The 16,757-nt window shown below is 60.4% G+C and overlaps 1 protein-coding gene across 1 annotated transcript in view; it reads right to left on the bottom strand.

Annotated features, from left to right (window-relative positions):
* Positions 1-316: 316 nt before the first annotated feature.
* The window catches only part of EFNB1 (ephrin B1), a 53,859-nt gene continuing 37,418 nt past the window's right edge, over positions 317-16,757 (bottom strand). The window contains exons 3-5 of the mRNA XM_075720690.1: positions 2,803-2,895; positions 1,701-1,829; positions 317-705 (exon numbers count right to left, since the gene is read on the bottom strand). Coding sequence (XP_075576805.1) covers positions 317-705; positions 1,701-1,829; positions 2,803-2,895 — 611 coding nt within the window. The remainder of the gene's footprint in view (positions 706-1,700; positions 1,830-2,802; positions 2,896-16,757) is intronic.

Raw genomic sequence — 16,757 nt, 5'->3', positions numbered from 1 at the left:
GAAAGGCACGGCGCCCACCCCCTCCCCGACCGGCCGCAGTCTGGAGAAGAAGAGGAGGATGCTGAAGGCTCACCCTCGAGTCTCGGGATTACAAAAGCTGAGAACTACAAAACTAAATACAAAGGGGAGAATCGGCGCGCGAGCGAGCCATCCGCTCTCCGGCGCCGGACCCTGGCGCTCCCCGCGCCGTGCCGTGGGTTCGTTTCGCTTCCTCCCTCCCGGCGCCAGACCGCCCGCGGGGAGACCCGGGGGGCGGCTGCCCCCCGCGCTCGGCGCTCCCGTTGCTCCTGCATCGGCGGCTTGCCCAGGCTGCTCCTCACACCTTGTAGTAAATGTTGGCTGGGCTCTGGGGGGGCATCTCCTGGACAATGTAGACGGGGTGCCCGTAGTCCCCGCTCACCTTCTCGTAGTGCGGGCAGTAGTTGTTCTCTGTAGTCCGTAAGGGGATGATGATGTCGCTGGGCTCGGAGCCCGCGTTCCCGCTGCATTTCGGGCTGGCCAAGGTGCTGAGGGACAAGGCTGCGGCTCGCTGCTGCGTGTGCTTCCGGTGCCGCTTGCGGATCTTGATCAGGAGGACGACGAGGAAGATGATGATGAGGATGAAGATGACGCAGCCGGCGCCGATCGCCGCGAAGACGGCCACCTTGGAGCTCAAGAAGCCGTCGCTGGGACCTTGGGTCTCCTGGCCGTCCTGGTTGACGGAGCCTGCAGAGCAAGGGGAGAGCGGGGTCAGAGCCCGGCAGGAGCCCACCTCCGCGAGCGGCTCCGCGCGGCCGGCCCCTCGCTCCATCCAGGCCCGGATCGCACCCCGCGGGCTGGGCGAGCCCTCGATCACGGCAGGCGCTGGGCAGGTGCCCTGGGCATCTGCAGAGGAGGGACCACGCGCCCTCTCCCCCACCCCGCACCGCCGCTCCCCCTTTCCATCGCCCGGCCAATGCAGCGGAGCCCTGCTCCTGTCTGGGTGACGGCCGGTGGGGATCCCGGGAGGCTTTGCTCTCCGCAACAGACCCGGATGCTCCGGTGCAAGTGGGCTCTGATACCTGGAGCCCCGCGATATCCGATTACTGACCCCCCGCCTCCTCCTGACCCCCGGGCCGGGGCAGCCCCAGCCCCCCGAGGGGAGAGCGCTCGGCTGGCCGTGCCGGGCGAGAAGAAAAGAGCAACTCTTCCCCACTTCATCTGATTTCACTTTTCTCTCAGCAGGGTCAGGAACTCAGGAAACCACCTTCAAAGGGCTTTCACACTGGCTCAGCTCAAAAACCTGAGGACCTCGCCTCCTCCAAGCCCTCTCAGATGTACTGCGAGGAACAGATGGGCAGCGAGGAGGAGGAGGAGGAGGAGAGTGCTGAAACAGCACTTCCCTGCAAAGCTCCTGCCAGGACATACTGGAGCTGGGAAAACAAACCCGAGCTGCTCCGCGCTGCAGCCTGGCTGCCTGCGCCATGCCCCGAGCAGTCCCCAGCCAGAAGGCGCAGGGCCGGGGCAAGGAGATGCCGCGAGCAGCGGGGACGGCAGAGATGGGCACAACATTTACGGGAAACCCATCTGCATCCCTGCTCCGGAGCGCCTGGTATCCCAGGATCCATGCAACGAGGCCGGCTCGGAGCTGCTCTGCTGGCAGCAGCTGCCTGCCAACCTCCAGCCCCACGGGCAGGCAGAGCCCCCCGTCCCTCTCCTGGGCTGTCCCCGGCAAAACCCACCCGGCTTGCCCGGCTCCTCCACCGCGGGGACCTTGCTGCGCGGGCTCTGCGTGACGATTTTCACGGTGTTGTCGGACTCCTTGCTCGGCCGACTCGTCGTCAGCTGCTCTGGGATCACTGCGTTCGGATCTGGGGAGGAGAGGGAAGGTACGGATGAGAACCTTTGATTCAACCTGGACGGCAGCAGCTTGCTCCCCCACCCAAAGAGCTGCCCCCAAAATCCCAGCTGGCCACCCTCCACAGGGCGCAAGGGAGACATGGGAGCAATGGGAGCCACCGAGAGCAACCGAGCGAGGCTGAGCTGCTTCAGGGCTTGTGGGAAGCAGCCTCCCCACCCTAATCCCCCTGCTTTTATGTTTTCTGAGCTCCTGTGCGTGGGCTGGGGCAAGTTTCTTGCACAGGCAGCGGGAGGAACGGGAAGGGAAGGGAGCCTGCCAAGGCTGCAGCGCTGCTTCTTCTGTTTATTATAAATATTGGCCCCAAAGTGAAAACACAATAATGAAAAGCAGCCACCAGGAGCTCTGCCTCCGAGTCGGGGGCCGAAACGAGCCCGGGGCATCGCGGGGGCTGGGAGGCACCCGGCAGCTCGGGACGGGAGGCGGTGGGGAGTACCTGGCCCAGGCTGTCCCCGCAGTGCGGGGCCGCCGTCACCGAGAGCTGCCAGGACCACACCGAGACCAAGCACTAACGCCTGCCCAGCCGGAACCCCTCCTCGGGTGCCCCGCACGTCCCGGGGGCACGGTCCGTGCCAGCCCCCCCGCGCCGAGGCACTTGCACGCTTCACGGCTTCTGCGCTGAGCCAGCCTCCCACCGGGACACCAACCACGAGGTTACACAGAACAACCACTCCATTTTAATCCCAACGCACCAAACGGGCGCGAGTGCTGGCAAAAGGAAAAAGGGAGGAAAAAAAAAAGATCCCACAAATGAAATTCTGCCGAACCAACCCAGGAGGCCTCCGGGGAGCTGCTGGCCTGGCCTCAGCTTCCCCAGAATGCAGCCCCCCCGCCAACCACAGCAGGACAGGGCGCTGGTTCGGGGGCCAGCGTTGTGCTGGGCAAAGGCATTTCGGCGACGGGAGACCCCAGGGCGCAGGACTCACCCTGCCCCACTTTCATGACAATCTTCATGGAGCGCGTCTGGCAGACCCCTCCTTCCCGGTTCTCCAGGCCATCCAGCGTCCCGTTGGAAGTGGCTGCAAGAAAGGAGAAGGAGCATTAGGCAGGGTTCCTGGGAGCGGGATGAGCACCGCCGGGCAGGTCCCCGTTGTCCCCAGGCACCGCGAGGGACCTGGCAGGAGCTCGGCACCTCCCGACACAGGGGGCTCGCTCCTGACCTCCCCCAGCTGCGGCCACTTCTGCACGCCCCAGTCTGGAGCCCACCGCAAGCGTTGAATATACCCAGTTCTCATTTTCTGCACCTTCAAAAGACGTTTGCGGCGGTGAGGATGTGACCCCTCCGGCTTCCCCTCGCTGCCACATCCACACAAGCGAGCCATTCTCCGCGCCTGCACCCTCCTCCCCCTTTAATTCCTGGATAATTTCCTTTGCTCCTTGGTGTATAATAGGAACACATGCATATGCACAGTTTAAATTATACATATATAATTACACACTGTGCCTCAGTAAAGAATGTAAACTCAGAGCCCCAATGGGGTTGAGTGGCTTTAATTGCAGGGCAGAAGTCAGTTAAATTCACATTAACTTTTTGCTTTAGCCGGCACAGATTTTTAAGCCTTTCGATCCTGCGGGAGCGCGGGGAGCCGCACGGCTCCCGCTGCCACCACGCAGGAAAGGACCCCCACCCACGCGCCCGCCAGCCCTGCGCCGCGGCGGGGACGGCTCGAGGCGGAGGGGACACGAGAGGGGGGAAAAACCCAAACCGGAGGCTTCCAGGATTAGGCACCCAAAGGGCAGATTCTGCTGAACAGACTCAAAAAACCGGCTTCTGACCCCAAAAGGACCCTCGTCGCCGGCAGCGGCGAGCGCCCGGCGGATGCTGCACCGAGATGGGCGACGTGCTGGGCGGCTCTGGCACGCAGCCGGCTCTCCCCGGTGACCAGGGATGGTTCTCAAGCCGGCACCTCCATCCATCAGGGCAAACGCAAATCATCCCGGTGCTCCACCAAATCCAGGCACAGGGATCTATTCACCAAGCAACAAAACCTGGGAGGAGCACGGCGACGGCATACAGCACGAGCGGGGCTTAGGAAAGGCGATGCAATGGAGAATCACGGAGCTACGGGGATAATTTTACAGAGACAAGGCAGTGAAGCAAAGCAGGATTTGGCCAGCACAGCGCAGCCAACACCTACCCCGAGCCTCAATGCCAAAACTCAGCCCCGGGGTTTCAGGTTGCCTGTGCAGCCCAATTCCTGCCTCCGCCCTGCAAAAACTCGGGTTTGGGGAGGGCGGGTGACTGATGGTCGGTGGGGACAAATCCCTCAGACCCTGCTGGGTGTCAGCGAGGAGGTGATGGGAAGAGGCTGGGTTACGGAGCAAAGTCTTTCTTTTTCTTCTGTGCTCCCTTTCCAGCCGCAGGACCCTCGGGTGCCTCGATGAGGACTCGACGCTGGGCTCCGCTGGAAAGCGAGCTTGGATCACGCCGGGATGCAGGCTCAAAGTTCATCAGCTCCGTCCAAACGCCTCTGTGCAGTCAAGGCTCTTGTGTGAAACACCAGCAAATGTTTTACTAATCAGAAAGCTGCTGGGCCGTTTGCTGAGTTATCGCCTCTCCCGTGGCGGGGTTTCGCCTGCCAGCAGCTCTCTGGCCAGAGCCGCACATCCACGCATCTGGGATTCGCTGGCGGGCGTTTTGACAGGAGCACTGTCAGCACAAATCCTGACGCAAACGCCTGGGAAACGGGAGAAACTCCCCCCTACAGCCTGCACAAGCTCTTCCCAATGTGAACCGGAGTCAGGGGCCTGAGTAAAAATTCCCTATAAAAACATCTTGGGGAGCTAACTCTGGCAGAAGGCACAGCAGCCCAGTTCTCCCAGGCCAGAGGCACTGATTTGGGGATGAAATAAGCCGATATGTCCCAGCTCGTGGCCCTGAAGCAGCTCCGTGACCAGCTTCCCAGCACCACGCCAAGGGTCGCTCCATCTCAAATAGGCTTCACCCATTCGCGCTGCAACACAGCGGGGTGGAGGAGAACGGAGCAGTCTGTAAAAAACAGCCTCCGCAAGACCTCATAAGGTCTTATTTATAAGGGAATAACCTAATTGTACCAAAACGATCTACAGAATAAGTATGGCTCGAGTGTGGGGAACTAGGAGATCCTGCAAAGGTAGAGCACGCAGCCGTAACGGGAGACAGCAGTTCCTCCAAAATAACGACGGAGACGTTGCATTTGGATACGACAAAAACATTAAACATCCAAACAGCACAGAGGAATGGCAGCTGGAGTCACAGGGACGGACGAGGGGACGCAGCTGAGCATCCTTCCTCCCGCGCCGCACACAGGACTTCGTTCAAGAAGCCTCTTCTTGTTCTGATCATCATAATGATGAAGGGAAAAAGGAGCTTTGAAAGGGAACTGCATGAAAAGAAATGAAGCAGCTACTTGAGGCAACATAAAAAGAGGCAGCTAAAAGGGTAAAACGCTTGCAAAAACCATGGCGATGGTCTCCAGTACAGCCTCTTGAAACAAGGACACACGCTGCCACACTCCGTATAGATCCAAAATGGGCCAAACCAAAGCAAAGCAATGCTCCGCGCAGCCGGCTGGGCTTCCAAAAGTCAAAATCCCATCCAAACGGCTAAAAGAGTACAACTTCTGGCAGGTTTTATATGAACACGTAGGACAGACTGATGTGTTGCTGAAAAGCAGGTCCGGAGGCAGGTGGGGGGCTGCGGCCGGGGGGTCCCCACCGACCCATGGGCACGCTGCAGGCTCCTCCGTCGTGCTTCGCTGCAAAGCTCAGAGATGGAGAGCTGATCTTCCCGCTGCTTCATGCTTTCACGGTGGAAGATTTACCAGCAGAAGGCCACAGGATCAGGCCCGAGGCCGGCACCGCTCCAGCAGAGCCACGCGAATCCGGGAGGCACCCGGCGAGCAGCGAGATGAAAGCCCAAAGCATCTGCGATGCTGCTGCACTCCTGCAAGAGCGGCGGAGGCACCACCGATCCTCAACGGCGGACGAAATTCAGCATCACTAAATGCACGGTAACGCAGGGGAGAGGGAGGTTAAATACCCAGGCACAACGGTGGGCTGCAGGGAGAGGCTGGAGGCAGCCCCGAGCCCGGGGAGAGGTGGGCGCGGGGCGGCAGCACGAGGCAGAGCTATAAAACGATGAACAAAGACAGGCAGGGAGCTGGGGATACCCAGGGGAATAGGAAATGGCAGGTCTCAAACGACGGCCGTGATCTCCACGCGCCGCATTTGCAACGTGCAGCTCCGTCGCACCAAGCAAGGCTTGATCCGGGGCGTGCAGGAGCGTTTTCCTGCCCCCCTTCCATTTTGGAGGGACTTGCAGTTTGGCTGTAGGACCAGGAGAGCAAAAGCAGCTTCTGGACAGATGACTTCTACTCAGGCTTAAAGAAAAGGCAGCTCCCAGCATGGAGAGCTATTAGATGCCTTTGCCTTAATGAAGCATTAAGCCTCAGGCTGCTGAGTGATGAGGATTTAACATTGATACCATTAACCATGTAATTGCTTGTCGATTTAGAAGAGACGCTCAGCCTGCATGGAAGCACAGGCAGGACTTCTGCTTGCTGGCACCACTCATCCCGGCTCCCAAGGACCCGCAAAACGCCAAGTCCCAGCCCGGTGACACAGAGCAGCTAACAGGGACGAAGGCCTCTGCAGGGAGGAGAGCCCCAGCCACCCCAGCAACCCCAGCAACCCCAGCCACCCCAGCAACCCCAGCCACCCCAGCAACCCCAGCAACCCCAGCCACCCCACGTTTCCACCTCCAGCAGCAAGCGGTGCCGCGTACTGTCCCCGGTGCGTCCCGTTCTGCCTTCCCCAGCGCTAGCGCTCAGGCTGTCACCGTAGCTTTGCTTCCTCTCCTAAAAATATTTCAAATGAGAACTCGGGTTTTGGCAGATGAGAGACTCTGGAAGTAATACCTGGCAGCAGATGAAGGCAAGGGTCTCTTAAATGGTCAGCGTTGGACAGAGCGAGACGTTTGGTTTCTCTTCTGGATTCCCTCTAGCAGGACTCCGTTATGATTCGGGCCCCAAAGCACAATTAATGTGCTGAGACTGTAGCGAATCCAAGTCTCTTTCCTTTTTATTATTCTTAATTACTCTTCCATCTGTGCACCGCAGCCCTGCTGCAGACCCAGCCAGGCACTGCACGGACGCAGCCCGGACGCCCGCCCCGTGATCCCCCCCCATCGCCCCCAGACCTGTCCAAGATTCACGCTTCCATCGCGCAGCTTTCGGCGGAGGCGGCAGCATCCCACCGGCACCGCTGCTGGGCTTCGGGGTGTCCCCGCTCCCGCCGGAGCAGACGGGGCGGTGGGAAGGCACTGACCGACCCCGCTGAGGGGCAGCTGGTGGAGAACAGGCTGGGATCGGGCACAGCTCAGGCAGGACACCCACGCCAGGCTGAAAGCCCCTCTTTGCGCAGGTGAAGACCCTACGGGTGGCCCTGAAGACACGCCTCACGCATCTCCGCTGTGCTCGGACACCGTGCCAGCAGACCCTGGCGCAAATCCGCAAGCGGACGCTATTTAAAATAAAAATCTAGCTCACGCCGCCGTCCCTCTCCTCCAAGACTTCCAAGCTGGTTTACGCACCCTCAGTGCCGAGGTGCAGGCGTTGCACGGGCAGTGCTGTTGCATTGGCACGGGTGCTGCTGCATTAGCAGAGGTGCTGCACCGGTGCCGAACCCCGTCCCGGCTGTGCCGGTGCCCCGGGGGAACCCTCAGAGCCACTTCCAGGTCACGGAGCAGAGGCACCCGCCTGCCCCACTGCACGCCAACGCCGTGGGGCTGCCCGGAGAGCCCGGCTCAGTTGCAGCCCCTTCTCCTCCTCTCCGGCTGAGCCGGGAAGCGGCAGGGGCATGCAGCCCCGCTGCCCGCAGCCTACGCTAACGGTATCGCCGCTGTGATTATTCCCTTTCCCAGGCCGTGCCGAAGGGACGCAAATCCGCCACCCCCTCCCTGCACACATCACCCCAAAGCCCTTTCCATCAGCTCCGGCACATGCGCTGGCTCGGCTGCCAGAGCAAGGGCAGGGGCTGCGCGGGGGGAGCCGAGCCCCAGGCTGTCACGCTGCCAGCGAGGCCGGCAGCAGCCTTCCAGCCCAGAGGCAGCTGCACCGGGAAGGGGCCCTGAAGCCCCAGAAATGCGTGTGCAAGCCAGCCCAGCCCTGTCCCGTCCCTGAACGGCTGCAGGAGGTGCAAGGCTAGGGTTTCACACACCCTCTTGGCAGCTCAAGAGCTGCTCCAGCCTCCCGGTCTGCTATGGAAAGAGAAGAGCCGAGCGGCCTCTCTCCCCCGCGCCGCTAACCCCAGGGGCTGCCCGCTCCCCAGCGCACCCCCCCAGCCGACCCACGGCGTCGCAGGGCACTGCTGGGTCCACGCAGCCGGCCAGGACCGATGCCACGGTGCCAGCTGGGACTTCTCCGTCCCCCACACCCACGCTGGCCATGCACGACTGACGGTGGGCCAGCCTGCAGCCCACGCAGCCCCGGGTCCCTTCTCCCCCCCGACCCCGGAGGGCACCAGGAGATGACCACCACGAGCAGGGATCCCCAGCCTGCCCGCTGCCACCGTCACCTACTCCCCGTTACCCCAAAAAACCCTTCTGGCAGGAAAAAGCTCTGCTCAGGCTGTCCATGCACGGCGGTGGCTGTTGCCACGGGGTGGGAAACACACGGAGATCCTCAGAGCTGGGGGCAACCACCACGACCTTCCTGCTCTGCCTTTCCAGCTTCCAAAGCCCCTGAATTTCACAAGCAACGCCCTCCCCGTTTACCTGCACGCTCAGGGTTTACAGTCTCAGGGTCCCACAAGCCCAAACAGCTCAGAAAAACATAGGTGTTCCCTAAAAATCAGCCCGTCCCAGGACGGCAGGAGCTGAGTTTTCAAAGCACTGAATGGCAAACCCTGCTCCCGTCCCAGCAATCGGTTGCAGGTTGCCTCTGCCCGCAGCACAGCAACTCTTGGGGTCAGGGAAACGCCACCGAAGGGACGCGGAGCTCCCATCCTCCCCTCTGCCTCCGCAGGGGACGAACAGGGGTCCCGGCAGGGCTGACCACCGCAGGCTGCTGGAGAAAGCAGCGGTGGGATCCGAGCTGGGCGCCGGCGTGCCGAGGTTCACGGCCACGCCGCTCCCCCGGCACAGCCAAGAAGCCTCCCACCGCCACCGCTTCGTGCGCAGAGCCAGGCGTGGGTGCGGAGTTTGCCTCCGCAGCTCCCTCCGGCCCATGGCTCCCGTTTTGCTGACGGCTTCAGCCCCCCGGAGCAGTTGCGAGCTGCGAGCAGAGGCGGCTCTTAGGGCTCAGCCGGCACGGCGGGAGCCGCAGCAGAGCGGCACGCTCCCAACCCAACTCCCGCGGGCGCAGCCGCACCGGCCCGTCTGCCGGCGTACGCCCACGCCGAGCAGGGCGCGGAGCTGGAGGGGCGCACGGCAAACCCAGGCGCCGGCCGACGCCAAGGTCCCATTTATGGCCACGGTGTTTGCCGGGGATTTCGGCTCTCCGAAGTGGCACGTCCTCCTGGGAAGCCCTGGAGCGGCCGAGTGCGGCTGGAGGGGAGGGGGCTGCTAACACCCGCCAACACCACGCGCCCAGCGCTGGAATTGCCTGGCTAAATAAAGAGATTTTATATATAAAAACACGCGACTCTCCCTGCACCGGGGAGGGAAATGCCAGCCTCCCCACCGCACAGATCAAGTCCTTCCATCAAGGAGGAGCAAGCAGGTACGGCCAAGCGCTGGTGGGTCTCCAAGCAAAGCATGAGGAAACAACCTAATGGTGCCGATTTAGGCTGAACTGGCTACAGGAATCATTTTGTGGTGTTGCAAAACCCTACAAATCTTCGCAGTTGAATGGAAAAAGCCTTGTGTGCTGCTCTGGTCCGCTCCCGCCAGCCAGGGCCGAGGCACAGCGGAGGAACCCAGGGCTTCACCTCCATCCTCCCCACGCACGGCAAGCAGGGGACAGCCGGGGTGACTGCAGAGGACTTGGATTGCCGCATGCCCTGGGGGACCCGGGCAGCCCAGCCCGCGCTTCTTGCTCCAGCAAACACCACCGCAATGCGAAAATCACCAGGTTCAAACACGCTTCTGGGAATAGGAATGAAAATGATAGCGCTGGGTCTGGCTGGGATGGAGTTCACCTCCTCCCGGCCAAGGTCAGCCCTCCACGAAGATAAATAAAAACGTTAAATTAGCCCCATCCCTTGCAAAGAGCGGTGGCTACCTTGGCAAAGCGCAGGTCCAGCAGCGGCAGCCGGGTTAAGGGGGTAGGAAGGGAGGACGCCACGCACCCACGCTCATCCTCGCGTGCCACAGCACCGCTGCCAGACCCAAGCACTGGTTTGGGACTGCCTAGGGTGCTTTCCTGGGGCGAAGGGAGAACAACAGGCAAACGCTGAAGTATCGCATAGAAAAAGACACTTTAGCACCAGCAATGCTTAAGAGAAAACCTGATTTCCCATTAAAGCAGCTTTCTGATGGCAAAATTACAACCAACCCCAATTAGCATCATAATTAAGAGTCGCGGCTGCATCGCAGGTAACCTCATCAAGGCTGGAAAGCACTTCTTGGTTGCAAGACCACTGCTTGCTTCCTCGCTCGCAAGCCCTTTTGCACCAATGCTGCCGAGATGTCCGCGTAGACAGGCTGTGCAAGCTCCCAACGTCCCTGTCCCCATCCCGCACAGCTCGGGCGGACCAGGGCACTAAATAAAGCCTTTGTCTTCAGGTCTACCCACCCCCTTCCAAAAAAAGAGAGTGTCGGTGGAAGAGAAAGGTTATTTGCACAGTCTCTGCGGTAGCCCCAAGCAGCTGGTTATAGGTCAGGAAAAAAGTGCCATGTAATTCTCCACCTGATGCTCTGCCAGAGTCATTTGCGGGCCCCGCTGGGAGCAGGAGAGGAGGAAAGCACTTATTGCGTTTTAACAGGGTGTAAATCTCTTCAGTGAGGTAGCAAAACATCTGCGAGACTGACGGAGAAATTGTTGTGAAGGGGACGGAGAGGGACTCGCAGAGGGACAGTGCCACCCCCCCGCCGGCTCGGCCGATGCCAACGCCGGCTCCTCCTCGCGCGCGAGACGCTGCACGGAGGGATGCGGAGCCGAGCCTGGCTGAGCTCGGGCTACACCACCACTGCCTGGGTGCTGGGCTGGAGGCGGCTCAGAGAAAAATCAAAGTTATCAGGGACCGGAGAGACTGATTCATGTGCAAATCTGCCTGGGAGAGCGTGGGGAGCCGAGGAGGTGCAGGGCAGCGGGGAGGGACAGCAGCTCCGGGTGTGCTGTGGGACAGGCGGGAGGAAACCCCACTGCAATTAAAGGTAAACTTTGCATAAGCATCGGGAATCTGCTGGCAGCGGGGAAGTTTACAGTGGTGCAGCTCCGGGCCCAGAGTCACAAATAACCCCGCAGCCGGGAGAGGAGGCAGCCCCGCTGCCACGGGGAGAGCGGTCGCTGCCGCCGTGCACCCACCGGCGTTGCGCCCGCGGGGGGACCGGAGCCCAGCTCGGAGCAGGATCACCCTCGGCTCACGGCGCTTCATCCCACGCCAGCCGGAGCAGGAGCTCGCCGACACTGCACAGCAGCACCCGCGGCTCCCGGGGAGCCAGCACGGCAGCGCCCGCGCTGCCCCGGCAAGAGGCCACCGGCTGCAGAGCCGACACGTCGCCCTTGGGTGCCAGCAGGACCCCAGGGGGTGGTCTCAGCTCTCTGCTCCAGGAGGACCCCGGCACACGGACCCAGTGGTCTCCAGCAACACCCCAAGTTACAGGATTTGGAGATTTCCAATACAAGCTAAACAAGCCCCTGACTACCCAGGCGAAAACTTGCCCACTCGCTGAGTGAAGGATGGGGGAAAGGGCCTCTCTGCCCCAAAAGTTAGGGCTGACACCCCCTGCAGAGGGGCAAGCAGCCGACCCCCGCGGCTCCCCGCCACCCCGCCGCGGCCGGCTCTCAATTAGCTGCGTTAACACCCAGCTCCGCGCTGCCAGGCGGGATCAAAGAGCACAGTCACTACGCAGCAGCAGCAAAATCATCATTCCTAGGGCAAAGAAACTTCAAATGGCGAGGAAAACCAATTCTCCCCAGAAAGGCAAGCTTTTCAAGGTGCTGCACGCAACCTGGGCAGCCCTCCCCGGCGCAGCCAGCCTGGTCGAGAGGCATTCAAAACACAGATCGCTAGAAATTCAAGAGATGGAAAAGGGCTGCGCATCGCAATTCATCGACGCCAAACCCGCTCGCACCTTGCACGACTCACGGTCCGAGCGCGGCGGTGCTTTTCGGAGCCCCCAGCCTGCTCTTGGTCGGGCAGCCAGCACCCGCCATCGCGCACCCCGGCACCCGCGGCCGCACACGCGTGCCCCGGGCGATCGCCCAGCAGCCCGGCTTGCAGCTGAAGCTACAACACGCAACCCCTCACGCCAGGTCCGAGCTGCGGTGGTGCCTGCGAGCCTCCTCCCGGCGCCCCGGCTGCAAGAAAGCACCGGAGGCACGGGAGCAGTAGAGTGCGACAGGGATCCCAGGGGAAAAGCCTGGGGAGAGGGTCTTGATGAATCACAGAATCATGGAATGCTTTGGGAAGGGACCTTCAGAGGCCACCCAGCCCAACCCCTGCAGTGCCAGGGACAGCTTTAACCAGAGCAGGGTGCTCAGAGCCCTGTCCAACCTGACCTGGAATGTTTCTAGAAGTGATTATTTAAAAAAATATGCCAAGGAAGTAGTTGCCTGCACTTATCTACTGCACACCCTTCCCAGTCACTCCTGTATGACGGGATTTTTTCATAGAATAGAATCACAGGACCATTTAGGTTGGAAAAGACCTTTAAGATCATCCAGTCCAACCATTAACCTAACACTGCCAAGTCCACCACTAAACCAATTAAAGGTAGAGTAATAATTAATTTCATGTTTCCTGGCTTGGTGGCTGGATTATCTTTTCATGAAAGTAAAGCTAGGAATCACTAAGGTTGGAAAGGATCTCTAAGATCATCAGTCCAACCATCAACCCAACACCCCCATGCCCACTAAACCATGTCCCCAAGTGCCACCTCTGCCCGTTTTTTGAACACTTCCAGGGATGGTGACTCCCCCACCTCTCTGGGCAGCCTGTTCCAATGCTTGACCACTCTTTCCGTGAAGAAATTTCTCCTAATAGCCAATCTAAACCTCCCCTGACGCAGCTTGAGGCCATTTCCTCTCATCATATCGCTAACTACTTACTTTTCCAAGTCTTTATCAAGCTGAAGGGTTCTTCTGCGTTTCAGGTCTCCTACTGGAAGTTTAGACCAAAAGGAGACAAGCTTTAATCTCTTCCAGTGTTACGGAGGAAGCCCTCGGAGGTGACCATCACCGAAGAGCAGGGTCCACCACGGTCCGTGCACCTGCAGCTCCAGAGGATTCCTGGGGTCCCCGTGCCCCACTGCTGCAGGTGGGAGCAGGGGCTGGAAGGGGAGGAAGAGGACGGGGCGGAGGCACGGCCACGGCGTGCACCAGAAAACCGAAGGGACTGCTTTGGCGTTGGCCCTCCACCGCAGCTGCAAAGGGAGCACCTTTTTGGGGGGACGGGCAGAGTCACGCTGCCCGGCAGCGGCGAGGGGTGCAGAGCGGGATCAGGCAGGCGATGCACGGGCGCCGGCTGGATGCCACCTCCTCGCTGCTACCGCCCAGGCTGCAGGTCACCTCTGCACGTCACCTCAGTTTTCAGGAGCACCGAGGAGTTAAATACGTTTCATTTTCGACTAAAGGGTCATGTCAGCGTTAAAGAGCTGCTCTTGGAAATCGTTTCTCCTGGGGGAGAGCATCCTCGGATGCAGGCAGCGTGACTGCCCGGGCAGGCAGAACCTGGTGCCAGCTCCCCGCGGCACGGAGAGCCCTTGGCCGGGCAAGAGCTGCAGGCAGCTGCCCGCCGGGTGCAGGCAGGGGCCGGGCTGCCCAGCAGCCAGAGAGTTAAGCGGGCACCGGCACCCCTGGCCGGGGTCTTTGTTGCAGGCAGGGCCCCCCTCTCCCCGGCCCAGGAGCAGATCAAAGCGCTGGGTATTTACCTCCTGGCTGGGTGCGGGACACTGGCCCTTTCTGATAGGGCTTTTCATCCCTATTAGGGCCCTGAAAAGCTGAGCTATGAGATCAGCTGCCAGGGGCTGTCCGGGGACAGCGCTGAGCCGAAAAGGTCAGGAGGGAGGAGGCGAAGAGAAAAGAGGCAGAGGCTTAAGGGACAGGGCTCAACAAAATCACATTTACTGTGGTCACGGTCTTCAGACAAGCCTCCAAGACAAGGAACCGCGTGCTGTCTAAGGGCCATTATTTGGGTTTGACATGTCCAGCGCCCGGGCTTTGAAGTTGGGAGTGGGACACCGTTAGAGACCCGTTTGTCTCCGGTGCGAGCCCGCCGGCTCCCACGCAGCATCTCCCTCTGCCACCAGCTCCCAGCGGGATGGGGATGGAGGAGGAAAGCCAGCCCCCAAAACAGACGGTTATGCCACCCGGACGGCTTCGCTTCGCCCAGGCTTTCCGCGTCGCCGCAGGTATGTCGCAAGCCGGTGGGACGAGGACAGCGCCGGCCCATTTGGGTGAAGAATGAGGAAGCCGGTTAATTGGGTTTTTATCAGCAGAAGTTCATAGCTCTCATCACGGCATCAAACGGCACTTTTGCTTTCAACTCATCTTCACCAAACAAGTTGTGGGACGGAAGATGAGGAGCACATGAAAGTGGCCACATTCAAATGCAATCAGCAAAGAAAGCCGGCAAAGAGCTGGCGGGCTGACAAACCGCCCGGGGGGCTGCGCCCGGCCCCCCCGGCACGGCACCCATCGGAGACGGGCAGCCAGCGCAGCGCTCGCCGGGGCAGAAGGAACCAGGGAGGAAATTATTAAATAGCAAGGGCTGTGGAAAGGAGCTCAGGCGGCTCCGCAGACTCTCACACATGCTGGCATGGGCTAAAGGCTTCCCAAACCAACAGCAGCTATTTCGGAAGCTGGAGGAGTACAGCCAGAAAAGCAAGTATGGCAACGTGTCCCAAAAAAAAAAAAAGGAGGAAGGATGATTCTGGCAGTTGGCAGTATATAGGTGACCCCCTTCTCCACGCTGAAGCACAAGCTATGGAAAAACGCTGATGCAGAAAGGCGCAGGGACGAAGCCCACGTCATAGAGGCAGCAATGGTTTACAACAAATAAGTTTTGCCAGGTTAAGTCTAATTGCATCTAAAAACAGAAATGCAAGACAAGGGGTTTAAAGAAACACTCAGGGTAATATATCTGGTCTCGCTGAATCCTGCTGCCAAAAAGCATTAGATTGGATTACGAACATTGTTACATCAAAAATGGATTGAAGGGCTTAAAGACGAACAATAAACAGCAAATGTACTAGATTTATGGGGCAAACACCTACCGGGGCCTCGCTTTTACTTCAGCGTTTTCATCAAACGAGGTCTCCTGGCCTTAAACAGGCTCAAGGGAGAGGTGGGACGCTGCGGCCGTGCCCCGGGGAATTGGCAGAGGGATGGGCAGGAGATCCCACCTGGAAAAACACCACCGCGCTGGTTGGACAAGGCGCTGCCCGCCACATCTGCAAACAGCTGCCGGGAGAGCACCGAAAGGCTGAGCGAGGCTTTGCTCGGGGGGTCTTCGCGCTCCCGTACCCCACCAAAGACAGGAAGGGCTGCCGGGACCACCGCCGCCGCGTCCGAGGACGAAGCAAGGGCTAGGCTGGAGACCACGGCGCCCGAGGCAGCTCCCTGCCACGGCACGGCGGCACCGGCACCGGCAGCGCGCTGCTGGGCGTCATCCAGAGCTCCGGCACGGCGGGGAGCCGCGCCGGGAGCTCCTCGCACCGCCCCGCTGCCGGGACACCGGGATTAATGCACCTCTACCTAGGCACCTCATTAGCAGAGATAGTAAAACTGGAGAGAGTTCAAAGAGTAGCAGCAAACACAATTAAGAGCTGGAGTGAGTTGAGAGGGGAGGCGGGGAGAGCCGAAGCTGCACGGCTGGCTAAGCCGCAGCGGGGGCCGGAGCTGCCCACGAGCATCCCGGGTGCGTGGGCACCGGGGAGAGGGGTCCCATTGGAGTGGGGGACAGACAGCCAAGGAAGCAGAGAAAATCGTTAGAAACTGGTAAAAACCAAGGCTGAGGAGAAATGTGGGGATGGGCAGGCTCTCAGACCTGGGGCAGATGACCCACAGGCGCGAAGCAGGACCCCCACCCCACCCCAGGGACAGCCCCTTCGCAAAAGAGTCTTCGGTTTTCATCTTCCTATAGCCTTTTGCTCCTGACAGCCCAAAAAGCCATCGGTGGGATTATTTTTAAGCACTGGGACGCATTCCTCCCTCCCATTTCAGCCAAGAACAAGCAACCAGCTTGTCTGCCGGCTCGGCAGGGATGAAGGGAGGAGTAACCGCACGCCTGCTAATGAGCCAGGAGCACCTCCTGCCTTGACGAGGATGGTGCGAATGATCCAAACCTCGCCGCTGGTCCGGGGAATGGCGGCAGCACTCGCATCCGCGCACGGGTCTGCAAGTACAAGCTACCCCGGAGTGCCCACGGACCTTTCCGGCAGCCTGCCCATGGCTTTGGCCGAGGAACCCCCAAAAGGACTTTTATTTGGGGCAAAAAGCACGAGTTCGTTCCTGTTGGACCTCACCTTCCTACCTCCCACGCAGCACAGCAGGAGGAACCGCCCGGGAGAGCCACCACGGCACGCTTCCCGTCTGCCCGCGGCGTGCAATGCTTTTGCAGGGAGGGGACAGGACAGGGGGACAGGAGACTCCCACCCAGACACCAAAGACAGGCAGGGAGGCAGCCACAGGAGGCCAAGGACAGAAGAAACCCGAACCCAAAGTCTGCCATGGCGCAAAACACCCAAATTCCCAAATTCCCAGCTTCCCTGCCCTCTCAGGGCCCCGTCCCCGGGACG

This window comes from Pelecanus crispus, chromosome 13, assembly GCF_030463565.1.
Source record: "Pelecanus crispus isolate bPelCri1 chromosome 13, bPelCri1.pri, whole genome shotgun sequence".
NCBI lineage: Eukaryota > Metazoa > Chordata > Aves > Pelecaniformes > Pelecanidae > Pelecanus > Pelecanus crispus.
The sequence above is the reverse complement of the archived record's forward strand: the minus strand, read 5'-3'. Positions and strand labels throughout refer to the sequence as shown.